Source organism: Coprinopsis cinerea (assembly GCF_000182895.1).
Source record: "Coprinopsis cinerea okayama7#130 chromosome 8 map unlocalized cont3.8, whole genome shotgun sequence".
In the NCBI taxonomy this organism is placed as follows: domain Eukaryota; kingdom Fungi; phylum Basidiomycota; class Agaricomycetes; order Agaricales; family Psathyrellaceae; genus Coprinopsis; species Coprinopsis cinerea.
The window spans coordinates 910868-927308 of record NW_003307537.1 but is presented as its reverse complement, the minus strand read 5'-3'; the positions used below and the strand labels follow the sequence as shown (position 1 = coordinate 927308).

The following is a 16441-nucleotide window of genomic DNA, read 5'->3' as shown; positions in this document are numbered from 1 at the left end:
TCGTGGTCGCAGTCAAGAACACATCAATCACGATGACCAGGCGCTTATGGAATTGATGGCATTTCACACAAGACGGCAAATTCAGAGGAAAGAAATATTAATGTCCCATATTATCGCTAATGAATACATAGTTTACGTTTTTGAATACATGTCTACATTTACAACTTGGAAGTGAATTGGCTCTCAGTGACACCAGCACCCATGGCAGCAGTCGACGAAACACCGCCAGTAACAGTCTTGATAAGGCTGTCAGCATAGTCAGCACCAGACCACTTCTGGTGGGTGAGTACGTCGCAGCCAATCTCTCGCTCCCGGCTTTGCACGAGCTCGACATAAGCCTTCATGCCAGTCTTGGCGAAGTTCTGTGCGAACAAGTCCGAAATGTAGGCGTTCGAGTGAAGACCGGCGAGCTGAAGAACATAATTTAGAACTGTATCCAATCGAACGTAACGTGGGACTTACAGTAATGAATTGCCAGACGAAACCAAGCTTGCCGAGCTCCCAGACGTAGGCCTGCATGTCCTGGGCGTTGAGGCCAGCAGCTTCCCAATTGAAGGAAGGGCTCAGGTTGTATGCGAGCCACTGGCCAGGGTGGACGGCATGGACACCAGCAGCGAACTCCTTGGCCTGAGCCAAGATGGGCTTCTTGGTCTCCATCCAGAGAAGGTCGGCGTAGGGAGCGAAGGCGTTAGCACGGTGGATAGCGCACTCGGTGCCACCCTGGTACCTGTAGTAACCCTCACGGGTTCGGGGAGCATCCCAGTTCCAGTAAGGCACTTGCTTGAGGCCGAACTCCTTCTGGGCAACGGCAACAGCCTGGGGCCACGACAACCGAGAGACGCGGGCGACGAGCTTCTCAACGGTAGATCGGGAAGCACCCTCGTTGGCGAGAGCCTGGGCCAATGCCTGGGGGAAGAGTTGGAGGTTGGCAGCCTTGATCCAACCGTCCTCGATGGCCTGGAGTTGGTCACCGGTCTTGCCCTGGGCCTCAGCCTCGACCATCACATTGTTAAGAGGAGGGAGAGAGGGGTTGGTGGAACCCTGGATGAAGGGGTGGTCGCGGTCGTCGATGTTGGAGGTAATAAGGGTAGCGGCTTCAGAGTCGGTTCGGGCAACGACCAAGTTCTCGACGCCCATGATGTCGTATTGCAGACGGATCGCGACAAGTCGGTTAATGTGCTCTTGGATGGGGACCAAGACCTTGCCAGCCATGTGGCCGCACTTTTTGGTGCCGGGCGCTTGATCCTCAATGTGGATACCAGCAGCACCCTTCTCCACGAACATCTTGGTGAGCTTCATGACGGCAGTCAAACCACCATGACCGGTGTCGGCATCAGCGACGATGGGGCGGAGGTAGTCGATCACGGGGGTATTGGCAAGTTCAGCGTCAGACATACGCGAACGAGCTTCGCGCTGCTTTCGGTCATGGAAAAGCTGGGCCATGAACAAATGCTCGACCTTGTTGGGCACGGTGTTGGAGGGGTAGTCTGGTACGCAATTATTTCGTCAGTCTAGGATCTAAAACGTCCGGTGGCGGGTGGGGGCTCACCAGCGAGGTCAGGACCAGGCTCATTGGAGCTGGAAGCGGTACTCGATGACTGCCATCCAGAGACATAGACGGTCTCCAAGTACTTGGCCATCTGGGTCACTTGGACAGGGTCAAGACTATTGCGTCGTTAGCTGCCCCATCGTCATCCCGTCGACGACTGGAGTACTCACGCGCCATAGGTATGCGAAGGGGTACCATTCTTCGCATGCTCGCTGAGGAGTTTCCAGAGCTTCTTACCCTGGACGTCGGAGGGGTAGTTGATCTTGATGGTACCCCGCTTAGACACGACGTCGGCGGCGGTGTAGGGACGGTTGACTCGAGCGAATCGAGGGCTCTGTGGGGGAAAGACATTGGAATATGACTCGACCCAGACATTGACGGCTGGAGACATACCTTCCACCACCTCTCGACTTCGGCGACCTCAGCGGCAAATTGGGCTCTTTCGCTAGACATGGTGAACAATGAGAGAAAGAAATCAAGTTGCGGTGAGGAGACGGGTGTTGGTATATAAGAGCTGGGAGCTCCGCATTTTCTTGGTAAAAGTAAACCCCGCTCTACATGACCGGGTAGCTAAAGATGCACATGTGATTACCTTCCAAGCACAACGGCATTCAGCCGTGGGACATCGGCTTTTCATGCATCCGTCGGAGCTCTCCTTTCCGTTATTGGCTCCTCGAGCGCTAACTCGAGAGTCCCCAGGACCCCCGAAAACCAGCTGAGAGGTCAGTTCTGGGAAATGGATTTGTTAACCGGATTTTATCTCGCAAAACCCCCCAGATTTTAACCGGGTTTTGCAGTGACCTCCGTTCCAAGCCAAAAATCGATACCCGGATTTTGGAACAGACCTCAAGTCACGAAAACTCGTCTGAATTCTCATATTTCGCTCGTATATCCATGTAACTACGTGCAAACACTATGGTATGATCAACCCTCGTCTTCATCTCCGTTGCTGTCCCCTTTCTTTGGCTGTTTCGCCACCAGTCCCTTCACGGCTTCAGCAGCGGTTGACACGAAGGGAATTGGACTCTTGCGAGTTAAGGACAAGGCGCTCGTATTGACGGTCCTGGGCGTCTTTTGACGGATAGCTGTTACCAGAATGTAGACCCAAGCCTACATATGGCTACAGGCTACAAAAAATGTACTCATTGATTCCAATTCATAGCCCAGTTTGGTGATTTACCGTCGCAAATCGTAGTCGATTGTGAGTCAAGATACTTCTACATGTTTTGAGTAGAAAATGGGCCCAAAATGGCAAGTAAATTCACGGTCGAGACCACCCAGGACCACCCAAGATCATCAGGTCGCGCGAGCCTGCCGTGCACCAATACCCGGATTTTGGAAGTGACCTCCTCAGAGAGTCGATGATACCCGGATTTAGGAACCGACCTCGACCTCGAAACCCCCCACAAAATACCCGGAAAATTTCTGACCTCCACCCCCAGACCCCCCCAATTTTAACCGGATCTGCACTGACCTCTCAGCTGGTTTTCGGGGGTCCTGAGTCCCCATCAACCTCGCACTTTTCAACGTTATTCGAGTGGCAGACGAAAATCAACCCTTCTGAAAAGCTGAAGCCATGTTATTACAAAAGTTGTTACACCCATACAAACACGTGAACAAGTGAAACGGTCGCCTTGTCATCGTCGATCTCCGTCATAAACCAACCCAGCAAGGCCATACCGGATGACGAATGCCAACACACTTCCTGCGGTCTTAGTTCGAGTCAGAATGGGCGTTCATCCTTGTGGGCCTGAATCACATACCTGCGACGCCATCAAAACCTGGTTCAGTCGTTTCTCATTCATCGGTCCGAGACGAACGAGGAAGAAATTGAGTATGGTTAGGTTGGTCACCTCCAGGATGGAGCCGTTCGGGTGAACAGTGAGCTCCACTAACCCCAGTGTCGACAGAATGTGGAGAACAGCCGCCGATAACCTGGACGGCGGCTTCAAGAACTGAGCCTTGGAGGGGTAAAGTAGGTTCGTTTCAGGATCAAACCTGCGGAAGCAATTCCGTCAGTTCCCCTCTTCCGTCCAATAGAATCGAGGGTCGGCCGACAAGCTTACCTTGGAACTCGATGCCTTGGACATGGCACCAAGCCGAACAATTGTGGTGCGGAGAGAACGAAATTGAATACTTGAGGAATAAAGAACAGGAGCAATGTCTTGGAGAAGTGAGCTTGGATGCCGACGACAGCAAAAGCCATCCCGGTCAAATAGCAGAGGGTATCTCCGGGGAATGCTCGCGCAGGATACCTGAAGGTAGATTAGCGCCGACGTCATAAGACCCGAAGTTTACGTACCAGTTGTGATAGAGGAAGGCAGAAACAACGGCGACAAGGGGAAGCATGAAGTAGAAACTGAACAGATGTCTTTCGACAAGGATATGGCTTCCCTTGGCCATACCCGCTCCGTACACTCCGCCAAATTCGACTTCTGCGCGGTTTCCCAGCAAATGGAGGGGGAAACGGAACCCAAATCTCCATGGAAGATACAAGAGGTCGTTCAGGATAACGGAAATGGCGATGATCAAAGCCTGGCTGGCTTCAGAACCGTTGATACCAGCAAGGATATTGATGCTGTTTGTTGAGAATGTCGAAAGAAGGATCATATAGAGATAGTATAGTGGACCTGGACGCCAGTTAGAGACGCAATTATTCTTATGATTGCAACATACCAAGGTTCACAAGAGTCCCAAATAGTGGACGGAGGGGTATAGGCATAACGATATTGGTGTTTCCCCGTTCCGCATAGTAGACCATGAGAAGGGGGATCGAGGCAATAATTGGAATTGGAAGTTTATGTCGCCATCTAATGTCGAAAACATCGTCCAGGAAGCCCAGGAAAGTCGCAATTAAGAGTGAAATAATTGAGGACAGGTAGACAGATAGCTGTGAAGGGATTGAATTGCGAAACGCGTCCGTTAACCTGCGTGACGTACCTTGTGATGAGGAAAATCCAGAATTGATATCCCTTCCGGCTTTGCCTCGGGAGGCGGTTCAAGTGGGTGGTTAAAGGCGAACGGAATGAACAGAATAAGCGACAGAATGTACACCGCTCCACATATGAGACCCTGGCTTTCTGGTCTAAACAAGTATTGGCGTCAACAACATTTGTGTGTGCGTCAAAGGCTTACATGGGCGTAGCATAAGTCTTTAGCAGATCCCTCCCTTTCAAGTTTGATTTGATAAACGTCGGTCCCAGAGCCGGAATCAAGTACAATGCAGTCAAAAAAGCAAATATGGAGAATCCAATAGAAGTGTAAAGGGCCGGTACATGGGGCACTGGGTCAATGAACGGCCGCACAACGAACCAAGAGGCGACTGGGACAAGCCCAAAGAGCAAGACATTTGGCAAAGGGCGAGGGTTTGGTCCGAGTACCATCGTTTCTTCACCGTTTACAAGTTTCTGCGCTGCATTCGCGGTCGTCGCCGTTGGTGGTGGTGGTGGTGGTGGTGGTCAAAGTCGACCTTCACGCCGGACACAGCGACGACGTGTCCATGATCGTCGCGTTTGCGCGGCAACGCCGAGAGGACGTGTCGAGACGGAGATACGGACCGCGAGATCCGCTATCCCTTTGGAGATGATCGCAATCATTCTCTTGCGATGTCTGCACCACCGTCCATTCAACCGCCAGAGCACCTAAACAGCGTAGGATGCGTCATAAAGATTGCAGACCGGAGGGGTAGAGGCGTGTATGGTACGTGGAACTCACTTAAACGAAATTAATAGTCTTACCAACGCATTTTTAGCCGAAAGGAAAATTCCTCGAGGAACTTTGGTCGAGATCAGTCCTGTTCTCTTGTTTGAGAAAGAGGAATACCAGCAGCATGGTAATAAATGCCCTGTAGATATTGACTTGTACTGAATCTCTCTAGGTAAATATACAGTTCTAGATCATTACACCTTCAATTGGCCCGATGGACGCATGGCTCTTGCTTTGGGACTCGGTGCGCAACCTCACCTCAATTCTGCGGACTAGACTTACCCCTGCACCCCCAGGTTCTCTATTCAACCATACGGACACACCCAACGTCTCTTTCTCCCTCGACACCGCTACTGAATCCATCCGCTACACCACCGTCCGCGACATCGAACCTGGAGAAGAACTCTGTATCTTCTACGGACACAACCTGTGGTTTACTCCTTCGGACAGCAAGGACACCAGTGCCAAGATTACTCGAGAAGCAGACAACAAGGACGACGGCTGGGGCGGACTATCAGGGATGGACTCTTTCGACGAGAAGATTGTCCGGACTGTTCCTGTTAATCCTTACAAAACTGGGAAACCAGATGAGATCCTCTCTGAAGAGGACCTTCCGTTCACTTGGTACAAGCTTCCTCCAGAAGAAGAAACACCAGAATCAATACGGACAGGTTCGTGTCCCCCTTCTCATCCCATATCTCTTCTAATCGTCATCCAGTCAATGCCTGGGTCGTAGACGTACCAGAAGCTCGCCATATCAACACCTTGATAAAGTACGTTCCACGCTCGCCTCCGACCAGCCCTCCACTCAATGCCACCACCCGTCCCACAGATGGCTCAAACAAGCCCAGCTCGAAACACCCGACGTCTCCCACCTCAAACGGATCCGGAAAAACTTGACAACAGGGTTGAGCACCCTCCTCTTATCCCTCGTGGACCCTCTATCCGATCCATCTTCTCCAACTCCACCCCCTCTCCCATCAGATTTGGGACTGGCGGCGCCTTACATCGTCCCTGTCCCTGTATCAGCTGCTCTCACAATACCCTCGCTGACCCTCAAAACAGCCATTTGGCCAACGATGTATACACCCAAACGGAAGGACGAGATTGAACCTTGGACGAGAGGCAAGGCTACATGGGCATGGGATGCGATGTATGAAGCTGTAAGAGCGGCGACGGAAGGCAAGAGAGCGGAGGGAGAGGTATATTTTCCTTCCAATGATTATAGGGAAGATTCTAATGAGGTTTGCCAATGTTTAGTTCCCAATGGCTGCCCATATCCCTGCCCCTTACGGAAAGGCTGAAACGACAACACCCTCATTCATTGCGTGCGACACCCGCACCTCGACCTCCCATGCTCTTCGGCATTCAGCTATCAATGCTATTCGAAAACTAGCCGACTACCAAGCGTCCATCCCGGTATCCAGCCGGTCGCCTTCCACGACACCATCTAATCAACCGTCCAACGAAGTGAACGAGATTACGACCGACGAAACACAACTGCAAAACGGATCCAACTACCTCCTGACAAACCAAACTATCTTCCTGACCCACGAGCCGTGCATAATGTGTAGCATGGCGCTGCTTCATTCACGAGTCAGAGAGGTTTTCTACCTTTACCCCATGCCCAAGACAGGTGGCTGCGGAAGCCTCACATGTTTACCCACTCTCAAAGGCGTGAACCACCGCTTCACGATCGCACGATGGAAGGATTTCAATAGTCTCGGCTTACAGCATCTAGGAGAGGGTGGAGAGGAATCAAGCAGACCAGAAGGCCTCGATATAGATAGTCTTCAGGTGGATACAAAGCTCGACGCGTGAATTAAAGCGTGTAAGTAGATATGTACCAATGCGGAAAAAGTCAATGCTGTCACAACAAAGGAAGAAATGTAGTGTAAAATGCGCTAATCGAAAAGAAAGCAGTACAAACGAGATGAATGCACAGGGTGCTCAAATGCAAGGAAGGAGGACTTGGAGGATGGATGGGGTACATAGGAAAGGATGGCGGGGAAAAAAAGACAGAGCGGCAAACGACCAATCCCCCAGATGGAATTAGAATCTAGAGCGGACCAGTTTTAAAGGAGGGGACGTCTAGCAGTCCCTGAAGAGGCGAGATGCAGCGGAAGTCCTGAAAGCGATATGAATACAACTGATGTACACGAGAGCAAAAAGGAAAGGGATCCAAGCAAAGCGAAGAGTAGGGCAGGAACGGACCGGTGATAGGGAAGAAGGAAGAGGGAATGGAACGACTACAAACGTGGGAGGTGGGAGCTGGCGGGTTGCCACTGCTTCGCCTTGATGTACTCAAGGAGAGCATCATCTGAGAGGTTTCGGAACAGCGAGTTCTCGTCGACGTTCTGTAGAGCGTGCTTTAGCCTATGGTAAGAGAAAAATGCTCCGGAAGAACTTACGTCTTTCTGTGCAGCACGGATAACAGCCAGGGCCACCTGGGCGCTGATGTCACGAATGCGGACGAGACGTGGGTATACCAAGCCAGCCGCCTTCTCTTCAGGCGTCAAGGAAGAGGCGAGGGCGATCGAGGCTTGCTCGACCATCGAGTCGGTGACATGTCGTGCCTTGGAGAGGATGGCACCCATTCCAATACCAGGGAAGACATACATGTTGTTTCCCTGTCCGGGTTCGTATGTCTTACCCTCGTACTCCACGGGCTTGTAAGGGCTACCAGAAGCGAAGATCACAGATCCGTTCGTCCTAGACAGAAGGGTCAGAATAGCGTCGAGCTGTAAATAGAGTTGGCGCACCATTTGATGGCATCGGCATAGTCGACCTCGCACAGAGATACAGGGTTGGACAAGGGGAAGATAATGGGACGGGTATTGAGGGAAGCCATCAGGCGGACGACCTCTTCAGGGAAGGCATTCTGGATGACAGGTTAGCTTCAAGTTCAACGACAGGATACTACGAGGTGTTTAGACTTACTCGGACAGTGCTGAGACCAAGGAGGGCAGTGGGCTTGACATAGTTGATGACATCCACGAGGTTCGTCAAGGGAGGGCCCTGGTAGTCGGTTCGAGCGAAGAAAATCTTGTGCTCTTGCAGTCCCTTTCGGTCAGCAGTGATAAGACCCTTGGAGTCGACAGTCTGAAATGGTTGTTCAGTATATGTTGTGCGATCAATGAAATGTCAAAACGCACATAAATTCGCTTCTTGGCCTCCTCTACACTCATACCCTGAAGGGTGAAGAAGGACAATAGTTGCTTGGCAACCCCAATGCCAGCGGAACCAGCACCAAAGAAGAGAATTCTGTGCTCAGTCAAGGGTGTGCCCGCAGCTTCTGAGGCGATACGAGCGGCGTTGAGGAAGCCAGAAAGGATGACAGAGCCTATCCCACGTGGGTAAGTTGTCTGGAAACAGTGATAGAGAGCATCCGTTACTAACCGGTGCCTTGAATCTGCATCCGATAATGGTCAGCTTCTCTACCAACGGGGTTAAGAGTACCGGAAGACTCACATCGTCATTAAACACTCGATACTGATTGCGGAAGAGGTCGAGATAGCGGAATGCATTGTCCGTCGAGAAATCTTCGAATTGCACGAGGAGCTGAGGGAACACTTCGCGCATCGCCTCCATGAACTCGTGCATGAATTCGTCCATCTAGATTGGGCCGGTCAAAACGCGATCGCCATATTTCTGGACCGACACAAGAACTGACCTCCGCGGTGGCTGGACGCTTCCGTCTTACACCGATGTACAAGGGGTCCTCGAGGAACCTTTGGGTATTGGTGCCGAGGTCGAGACAGATGGGTAGAGTAGTCGTAGGCTTGATTCCAGCACCGGCGACATAGAGGTCACTGAAAAGCGTTTCAGAACGACAGGAGAAAGACAAAGGATGCGGCGAACGCACAGCTTGCCGATGGAAATGGGGAGGCCATTCGCGCCTAGATCACCTAGACCGAGAATACGAGACCCTGAAGAGACCGTTGAGCACGTTGTGTTTCGCGAACGCGAAAGGTACGCACCATCTGTAACGACGGCAATCCTGGCAGCCTGGCCCGCTGGCCATGTTCTCAGCACTTCTCGAATGTGGCCCTTGTTCTCGATGGTGACATAAAGACCCTCTGGTCGCCTCCAGATGTGAGAGTAATTTGAGCAAGCATCACCGACCTGGAGTAGACCCTGATGTGAGTCACGTAATATGTTGTGGGGTGATGCAGACATACGGTTGGGGTATAGAGAATGGGGACCATTTCAAGCATGTTGGCGAGGAGGAGCTCGTAGAAGAGATTTGGGTCGCGTTCCTTGAGGCCGTTCAGGTAGATATATTTCTCGAGGCCATTGTGTTTGCTCCTCAGCTGAGCCAGGACGCGCTGGGCGTGGTCAGTGTTGAAGAGATATGGGGGAATGCGGGCAGCGTTGTGGATTGCCAGAGACATGATTTCGGGCGGAACCTGGTCGGTTCAAGAGAACAAAGTGGGAGGAAAGAAAGATGTGGGGAAAGCGGCGGACTGAAATGCTCTAGGTTTATATATGGATCGCTAGTTGTTTTAATAAAAAGAATTAGAATATTACATGTGAATCTGGAATAGGACAGAGAGTAAAACAGCGGAATCTCCTGGAACCTCCATCGGCCACTTCCAATTCCGGGCACTACGGCATTCCGCCGACGAATCACGCGATCCCCCTCTACCACATCTGCCGGCGCCGGGCCCGGAGCGCCTTGACAAGTTTGTGTCGGTCGCTCCAGCGCTCGCGGTTCTCTTCGTGCTGCGCCTCTCGCTCCCGTTCCAACGCCGTTCGTTGCGCGGTGGTGATACGCGTCGACAGAATAACAAAGTGTCTTGAACAGCCGAACATCTTCGCCAGCTTGTTGGTGGAGTATGTGACGGGGTCACTGGCGCGCAATTCCTTCATTTTCGCGATGTCCTCCGTTGACAGAGTCTTGCGCTCCTTTAGTGGGTGGTTGTGGAGGGCGGGAGGAAGAGGGACTTCGCCAGCGGGTTTCGACTGTGGCCGCAGCAAGGGTGAGGCAGGTGCGGTGGTGAGGGAGGCGGGAGAGGGTGCAGAGGGAGGCGGTCGGTGAACAAATGTTAGGCCTTCATCCTCTAAATTGACAACTGTCGTGTTTCGACTTTGAGTCACCGGGTCTCCGTGTTTAAGTGGTGGTCTTTCCGCTGTGCCTGGTCTTGGTCGCGGGTAACGCGTCGCATAGCCGCGAGCCAGAGAGGTAATTGCCTGAAGACCCCGTTTGCTGGCCAACATCGTCGATGAAAGTGCTGAGCTCATTGGCGACAGCCAGCAGACTCTGCAAAATCATTTGGTTCCCACGAACCCCTCGGTGATGTCGCCTTCCCGTTTGGGACCGCAACCTCCGGACCATCCCCGGATTAGCGCCCTAGACTTGCGTTTCTGAACGCACCTGTCGATGTGCCAATATAAATGGTCGGTTATGATAATTTGGGGGTCCGTTCGTTCAACCTGCTCAGCATCGATCGATCATTGGTCCAACGGCAATTGGTACATTGCCGGAACCAGTGGCAGATGTGCAGATGTTTATACCACGTGCACCCTGCTCCTCCTAATGCCCCCCCCCCCCCCCCCCCCCAAATTTCCTACCCTCTAAGCCTTGGCTTTACCGACCCAGGTTTTTTTTTTTTGACCAAATCCTTTAAAGAAAAACCCCGAAAAAATTGCCTTGATGAACAACCCCAATGACCCAAGGGAAAAAAGAATCCAGGGAACTGAAAGAAACCCTTTTACTCCGTTCCCCTGCTTTCGGCCGAGCTCTTGTTGTCCCCGTGCACAGGCTCTTCCAGACCGCAGACTCCGCAACCACTCCTTGCCGTTGGCCAGTCGAAGGCCATCTGCACGCAATAGCCGTCCGAAATGATGGCGAGATTTGCATTCCACATCGTCTAACCGGTATGTACGCAACCGAATTTGTGGCAAAATTACTTGCGCGACGCGAGCAGAAAGAAATAAGCTCGATTATCGAAACAGCTGGGGTATAGATCTGCATTGAATCCCTAATGAAACTAAACGTAGTGAACCATAAGCGAGTATGGATACAGAAAATTGCGTTGCACATGGAAAGAGAGAGAGGAGAGATCGCGAGAAACTCGGAATGGAACGTCAGGATAAGACAGGGTCAGAACGATTAAATAGAAAAGCAAAGATGCAAGAAACGTCACTGGTCGAAGGGGAACAGGGTGGCGAGCATTGCGCGAAGCGTCCACGAAAGAAACGTCGTTGAACGAACGGAAAGCAGGAGATACAACACTAACATACAATCGTCCAAGACCGGGTCGTGAACAAAGGGCGTTGCAAGAAGGTAAACGAAGTAGAGGAAGAAAAGCTATCAAAGTCGTGACAACAATCAGACAAATGAGTGGGCGTATGGAGAACGAATGGCATGTGAAGGACGATGGAGGATTAACGACAGCGGTCAATATACAACTCACAACGATGATAGCGGGGTACAACGAGGAACAACCGATAGCAGGGCACAAGGAAGTGTTAATAAATAACACCAAAACGGACGCTGCCAATCATAACACGATGATTGAAGCTAGAGGGCGTTCGAGCCCTGCAGCAGAGACCGAGGCATCACCGGGATGAGCTCTTTCGAACTCAATCCTCCATTCTGTGGTCCGGCGTGGACATGATGACCGAATTCCTTCGACTGTCTTCCCTTCGAGGGCTATCGCCGCGACGGTCCCTTTCACGGTCCCAATCGCGTTCTCGCTCTCGTTCTCGCTCCCTTTCTCTATCCTGGACCCCATTGTATGACGGCTGCCTACTCGGTGCAGGTCGGGACACCTCCGACCTCGACGACTTGTCATGATCGTGGTACACGGGTGGTGGCGATTGCATAAGGCGAGAAATGCGAGACTGGGAAGGAGGGGCTAATGAGGGTAATGATGACGAGTCGTGGGGATGGGATCGCGGAGGGTCCAGACGAGAGGCAGAGACAGAAGGACGTCGGGAATCATACGAGCCAGAAGTACCTTCATATTCAACTTGCTCAGACTGGTGCTGCTGGCTGCCGCCTCGAGACTCCTGGCCCCGAGGCGAAGGCACTTGACCCGAAGACTGGTCGGATCGGAAACGCGAATGGTCGGAGGGAGGGAAAGTGTAGGAATCCGGTGCAAGAAGGCCGGATGAGGAGGGATAGCCGTTCTGAAGCGACTTTGAATGGTAGACAGGCGGATGATCGCCGCTCGAATGGCGTCCCGACCGACTCTCGTGAAGTGCTTCCTCCAATTCGGCAACTCTCCTCCTCAAACCAGTAATCTCGTTGTACATCCCAGATAGCTTCTTCTCCACGATGGCGTCAATCGTCTCGTCGAGTTTATCCCGTTGCTGCGCAAGGCTCTGGTAAAGCGAATTGGAACGTTGGAGTTGTTCGCCAAGCCAGGTTTTGAGCTGCTTCGCATCATTGAGAGCGTCATAGAAGTATCCGAATGGTGCCAGAAACGCGGCCTTGTCGCCACTGAACTCGCTTTGATTGAACGCGGGTGTTGGGGGCACGAGACTTGATGCAATGGGCACGGACGCCATGGGTGAACGTGGTGTGCTTTCGGAGACGGTGATGGATGGAGGAATGGCCGAGGCGGCAACTCGCTGAGAGAACCGCGTTGGAGTAGGAGGGACGTTACCCGCGAGCCGCCTGGTGCTTTCGCCGCCGCCACTGTTCATAACATTGGGTAAACGGGGAAGGGCCATGGTATGCCTCCCAGTGTAAAAGGCACCTTGTGTAGGAGGGGCGCTGTGGATAAACGGCTGGAACTGCTCCGTCGAGTGCTGTTCCCTGGGACTGATGACAATATCAGCTGGTTTCTTTTTTGTTCCCAACTGCGCGGCGCGTCGACGTGCGAAGCTGATTGGAGGAGGTGGAAGAGTGTGAGCCGATTGATGCGGGGCAAGTTGAGCTTGTTGCATCTGGAACACAGATGGATTAGGACTGGTTGGCCTCGGAGCGTTGGGCTGCTGAGGTGCGATGGGTCGCCGTGTTCCAGCACCCCCGTTGGGACTTCGGCGAGCGTTTCTGATGGAAATCGACGATGGTGGAGGGGCTTTGTTGCCAGATTCAGACGCAGGTGGTGGCGGAGCAGTGTTTCCCAATGCAGGACCCCCGTGGCTGCCCCTTCTTTGCTCGATAAGAGCTTTTTGCTTTTGCTTCACGTTCATCATGGATTTGAGCTGTTCGACCTCCTTTGGGTTATCCCGCTGTATCGTGAATCCCATTACAACAGGTGAGATAGGAGTCGAGTTCGTCTGGTCTGGTGGAACGCGCACATCTGTATTGAGAGCATGGGGAGCGCCGGTGATAGTCATGCGCCTCTTCTTGACGGGCGAAGCCATCATGCTGGACGGTGGGGGCGCGCCAAGCATATTTGGATCTTGCTGCGGCGGTCTTTGCTCAGAAGGCCTTTCAGGTGGTGAAGGGGAAGGATTGAGCATCTCCTGGTCGGTCTCCTCCTTTACGCGGACTGCGGCCGCGGCGGGAGATGCACGGCTACAGAAAAATAAAGGGCCATTAGTTGAGACGTAAAGTGGATTGGAGAAGTGGGAAAGGGCGGCAAGTCAAAGTTGAATACGTACTCGGAATCCGAGCGTTCGTCTTCGCGAGAGGCGGAAACGATATCATTATGAGGCCTCTTTCTACCTGCAGTTCGGGCTATGCTCTCTTCGCTGGCAGGCCTGGACAAGGGACGTGTCGGTGGCGAGCGTTGTTGGAGACGTGCTTTGTCGCGGTCCATGTTGGAGATATGGCCCTGGATGGGCGGCAAAGCGCTGTTCGCTGATGAGATATTGCTCAGAGATTGGTTGCTAAACGCCTGTGCAAAGGATGGCAACGACTGAGGCGGGTGCGTCGTCATGCTGGCGTGGTTGACTGACATGGCGACCTGACAGTCTTGATGGTGTGTTGCAAAGGAAAGTCGGGGTTGCTAACAACCAGGAACGGTGCTAGACAACGAGCAGAAGGCGACGACCGTTGGGAAGGGACGTTGATGGTCGTCGTCGTCGACGGTGAGCAAGCGCAGAGGCAAGCGTGGTTGAATGTTCGAACCTGGGAGTTAATTAAAAAGCACAGGGCCACAGGAATTCTTAATAGAACCACCGTCCCTTTTTGAGTATGTAATACCCAGTGCCCCTTAAATACAAAGGCCACAAACAATTGCCCCTCTAGTCTTCAAAGGCCACTTCATCATTTCTATATCTGATTGTCACCTTTCAGCTTTGACCGTTTTTCGAGCTTCGATGCCAGTCCATCTTTATCCTCCTCCTCCTTCTCAAATATGATACACACACACGAGGCTAACAAACTCTCATCACTTGACGTGAAACACACTCTGGTTACTACAACTGGTAACTCCTTCAGCCAAATCTACCACATGGAGCTGCTGTTGGACATAGAACGGCTACCAGAAGCTTCGCTGCTCTTTAATGAAAACACAAAAAAAGACCACCGAGCCACCTCCGGCGCAGACTCCAATGCCAAAGGACTTTGCGGCAACCTTCCATCAATCCGTCCGTTTCTTCTTCCTCCTCACAGTAAGGACTGTCACATGTGGAGTGACTTCCGTGCCGTTCGATGTCTTCGTTGCGGATGTCGGCAGTGGATTGCTAACGGCAGTGGAACCGTAAATATAGGAACGATACGTTTCCAGAGATGCAATTGGCTCGGGAAATGGGTTGGGAGATATCTCGGGGAGAGACGCGTTTTTCCTTGGAGGTGTTCTGGGAGGAACGAGCAAAGAAGTCGCAGGCGGCTCCGGCTCTGGGGTCCGTCGTTCTGTATTTTTCCGGACAATCGTTGGTCTGATCGTGCTGTTGCTCGAGCTTGGGACTGTCGATATCCCTTCGCATAAACCTTTAATAGCGCTCTCCAGCGTCTCGGTGGCCCGGATAGATCGTTCAACAGTCGAGAACTCGACTTGCGTGGTAAGAGATGTCATGATTCGTTTGTTGATCTGGGATGACACTTGCCCAGGCTGTGGGGCGAGGGGAGAAATAGTTGAACGCGACGTTTTGTTTGATGTCGAAGACGCAGTGAGCGTGAAGAATCCTGTAACTGCGCCTGCAACGCACTCCTGCCGGAATCCCATGCGTTCCCAAAACTCGTCCGCCGTGACCTTCCCCAACTCTCCCATCACCTTATCCTCCTTGGCCTCCTTTGACGCGGGTTCAGGAGTTGGTTCATCATTGGCTAGCGTGGCACTCGACGAGCTGGATGCCGTTTTAGACCGTTTACGCGCAGGTGACTTGATTCCGTCTGCCCCAGGCATGTACGCGATTTCGTCGAGGAAGCGCGACTTGGGATCATCGTCGAACCAGGGTATGTAGTTGCCAAGGTTGGCACCCTTTTCTGGGTTGTCCTTGGGGCACGGCAAAGGTATATCCTCTTCACAGTAAGGGTGACCATATTTCCAAACGATTGGTTTGCTCAGAGGTGGCCTTGAGCCCGTCGCAATTCTGATTGTGTCTTCGGCTTCAAGTTCACTATAGCCTGGCAAGAGGTAAAACGCCTTGACCTTGGTTCCGCCCTCCGAGCTCGACGCCTTGGATTCAAGGTCGCTAGCCACCTGCGACAGCAGCCTCTTCCACCAGGCACAAAGCTTGACGTCGTTCAGGGGTTTCTTGCCTTCAAATTCTGCCGAATTCGGGAAGAGGTACTGGGCTTGCGCCCTGGCGAAGAGCTGTATCCATAGATGATCTGCCGCCACAGGGCGAGTGGCAGGATCGGCGTAGAATGTCAGGAGACTGCGAACGAGGGCCGCTGTGGGCGACGGCCCCGTTGAATGGCCGGTCGAGTCGACTTTGGACACATAAAAGACGGCGCTTGAGGTTGCTGGGATGTTGAACACGGACGCCTCGATGGCGGTCACGATGATTCGCGGTTTGTCTGGATTTTCTTGTTCTGAGAGCAGGATGAATACGTCCTGGAGGTATGTGCGGGGTCGCGGTCGCGCGAAAGGGAAGAGCGCGTTGTTTTTCCTAGGGGCAGAGACGAGCACATGGAGGTGGAATTCGCGGGTGCCTGGGAGCTTGGAGAGCGCTGCGAGCAGGCTATCGCGGAGCGTGATGGTGCTGGTCATCGTGGGAAATGATTTTCGCTTCCTGCTCGTCGTCGAGGTTGGTGTTCACGCGCCTTTCTTTGTTGTCGTCGTCGTTGTCGGCGCCTGGACCAACTGAAACCTCTAACTCAACATGGACATCACCGAG

General features: G+C 52.6%; 7 protein-coding genes across 7 annotated transcripts; 1 reads left to right on the top strand and 6 right to left on the bottom strand.

The window, feature by feature from the left end:
* Positions 1-158: 158 nt before the first annotated feature.
* CC1G_07122 (isocitrate lyase) lies at positions 159-2002 on the bottom strand (the record flags this gene model as incomplete). The annotated part of the gene is made up of 5 exons (XM_001835646.1): positions 159-410; positions 463-1487; positions 1550-1665; positions 1720-1883; positions 1943-2002. The coding sequence occupies 5 exons, from the start codon at positions 2000-2002 to the stop codon at positions 159-161; spliced, it is 1617 nt and encodes a 538-aa protein (XP_001835698.1).
* Positions 2003-3133: 1131 nt separating this feature from the next.
* On the bottom strand, positions 3134-4932 carry CC1G_07121 (UDP-N-acetylglucosamine-dolichyl; the record flags this gene model as incomplete). The annotated part of the gene is made up of 7 exons (XM_001835645.2): positions 3134-3261; positions 3313-3547; positions 3616-3804; positions 3852-4179; positions 4226-4439; positions 4490-4634; positions 4685-4932. The coding sequence occupies 7 exons, from the start codon at positions 4930-4932 to the stop codon at positions 3187-3189; spliced, it is 1434 nt and encodes a 477-aa protein (XP_001835697.2). The 3' UTR covers positions 3134-3186.
* Positions 4933-5468: 536 nt separating this feature from the next.
* CC1G_07120 (hypothetical protein) lies at positions 5469-7075 on the top strand (the record flags this gene model as incomplete). Its single annotated transcript, XM_001835644.2, has 4 exons — positions 5469-5925; positions 5973-6027; positions 6087-6456; positions 6515-7075. 4 exons carry the CDS (start codon positions 5469-5471, stop codon positions 7073-7075), a joined length of 1443 nt encoding a protein of 480 aa, XP_001835696.2.
* On the bottom strand, positions 7008-9686 carry CC1G_07119 (malate dehydrogenase). Its single transcript, XM_001835643.2, has 11 exons — positions 9436-9686; positions 9235-9379; positions 9120-9183; positions 8928-9066; positions 8726-8869; positions 8654-8666; positions 8410-8597; positions 8195-8356; positions 8017-8135; positions 7666-7966; positions 7008-7611 (listed from the first exon to the last, which is right to left on the bottom strand). Exons 1-11 carry the CDS (start codon positions 9646-9648, stop codon positions 7504-7506), a joined length of 1596 nt encoding a protein of 531 aa, XP_001835695.2. The 5' UTR covers positions 9649-9686; the 3' UTR covers positions 7008-7503.
* Positions 9687-9741: 55 nt separating this feature from the next.
* CC1G_07118 (hypothetical protein) lies at positions 9742-10474 on the bottom strand (the record flags this gene model as incomplete). The annotated part of the gene is made up of 1 exon (XM_001835642.2): positions 9742-10474. One exon carries the CDS (start codon positions 10472-10474, stop codon positions 9899-9901), a length of 576 nt encoding a protein of 191 aa, XP_001835694.1. The 3' UTR covers positions 9742-9898.
* A 1368-nt stretch (positions 10475-11842) lies between these two features.
* CC1G_03475 (hypothetical protein) lies at positions 11843-14115 on the bottom strand (the record flags this gene model as incomplete). The annotated part of the gene is made up of 2 exons (XM_001835641.2): positions 11843-13730; positions 13817-14115. The coding sequence occupies 2 exons, from the start codon at positions 14113-14115 to the stop codon at positions 11843-11845; spliced, it is 2187 nt and encodes a 728-aa protein (XP_001835693.2).
* Positions 14116-14739: 624 nt separating this feature from the next.
* Positions 14740-16314, bottom strand: CC1G_03474 (DUF1714 domain-containing protein; the record flags this gene model as incomplete). The annotated part of the gene is made up of 1 exon (XM_001835640.1): positions 14740-16314. One exon carries the CDS (start codon positions 16312-16314, stop codon positions 14740-14742), a length of 1575 nt encoding a protein of 524 aa, XP_001835692.1.
* Positions 16315-16441: the final 127 nt, after the last annotated feature.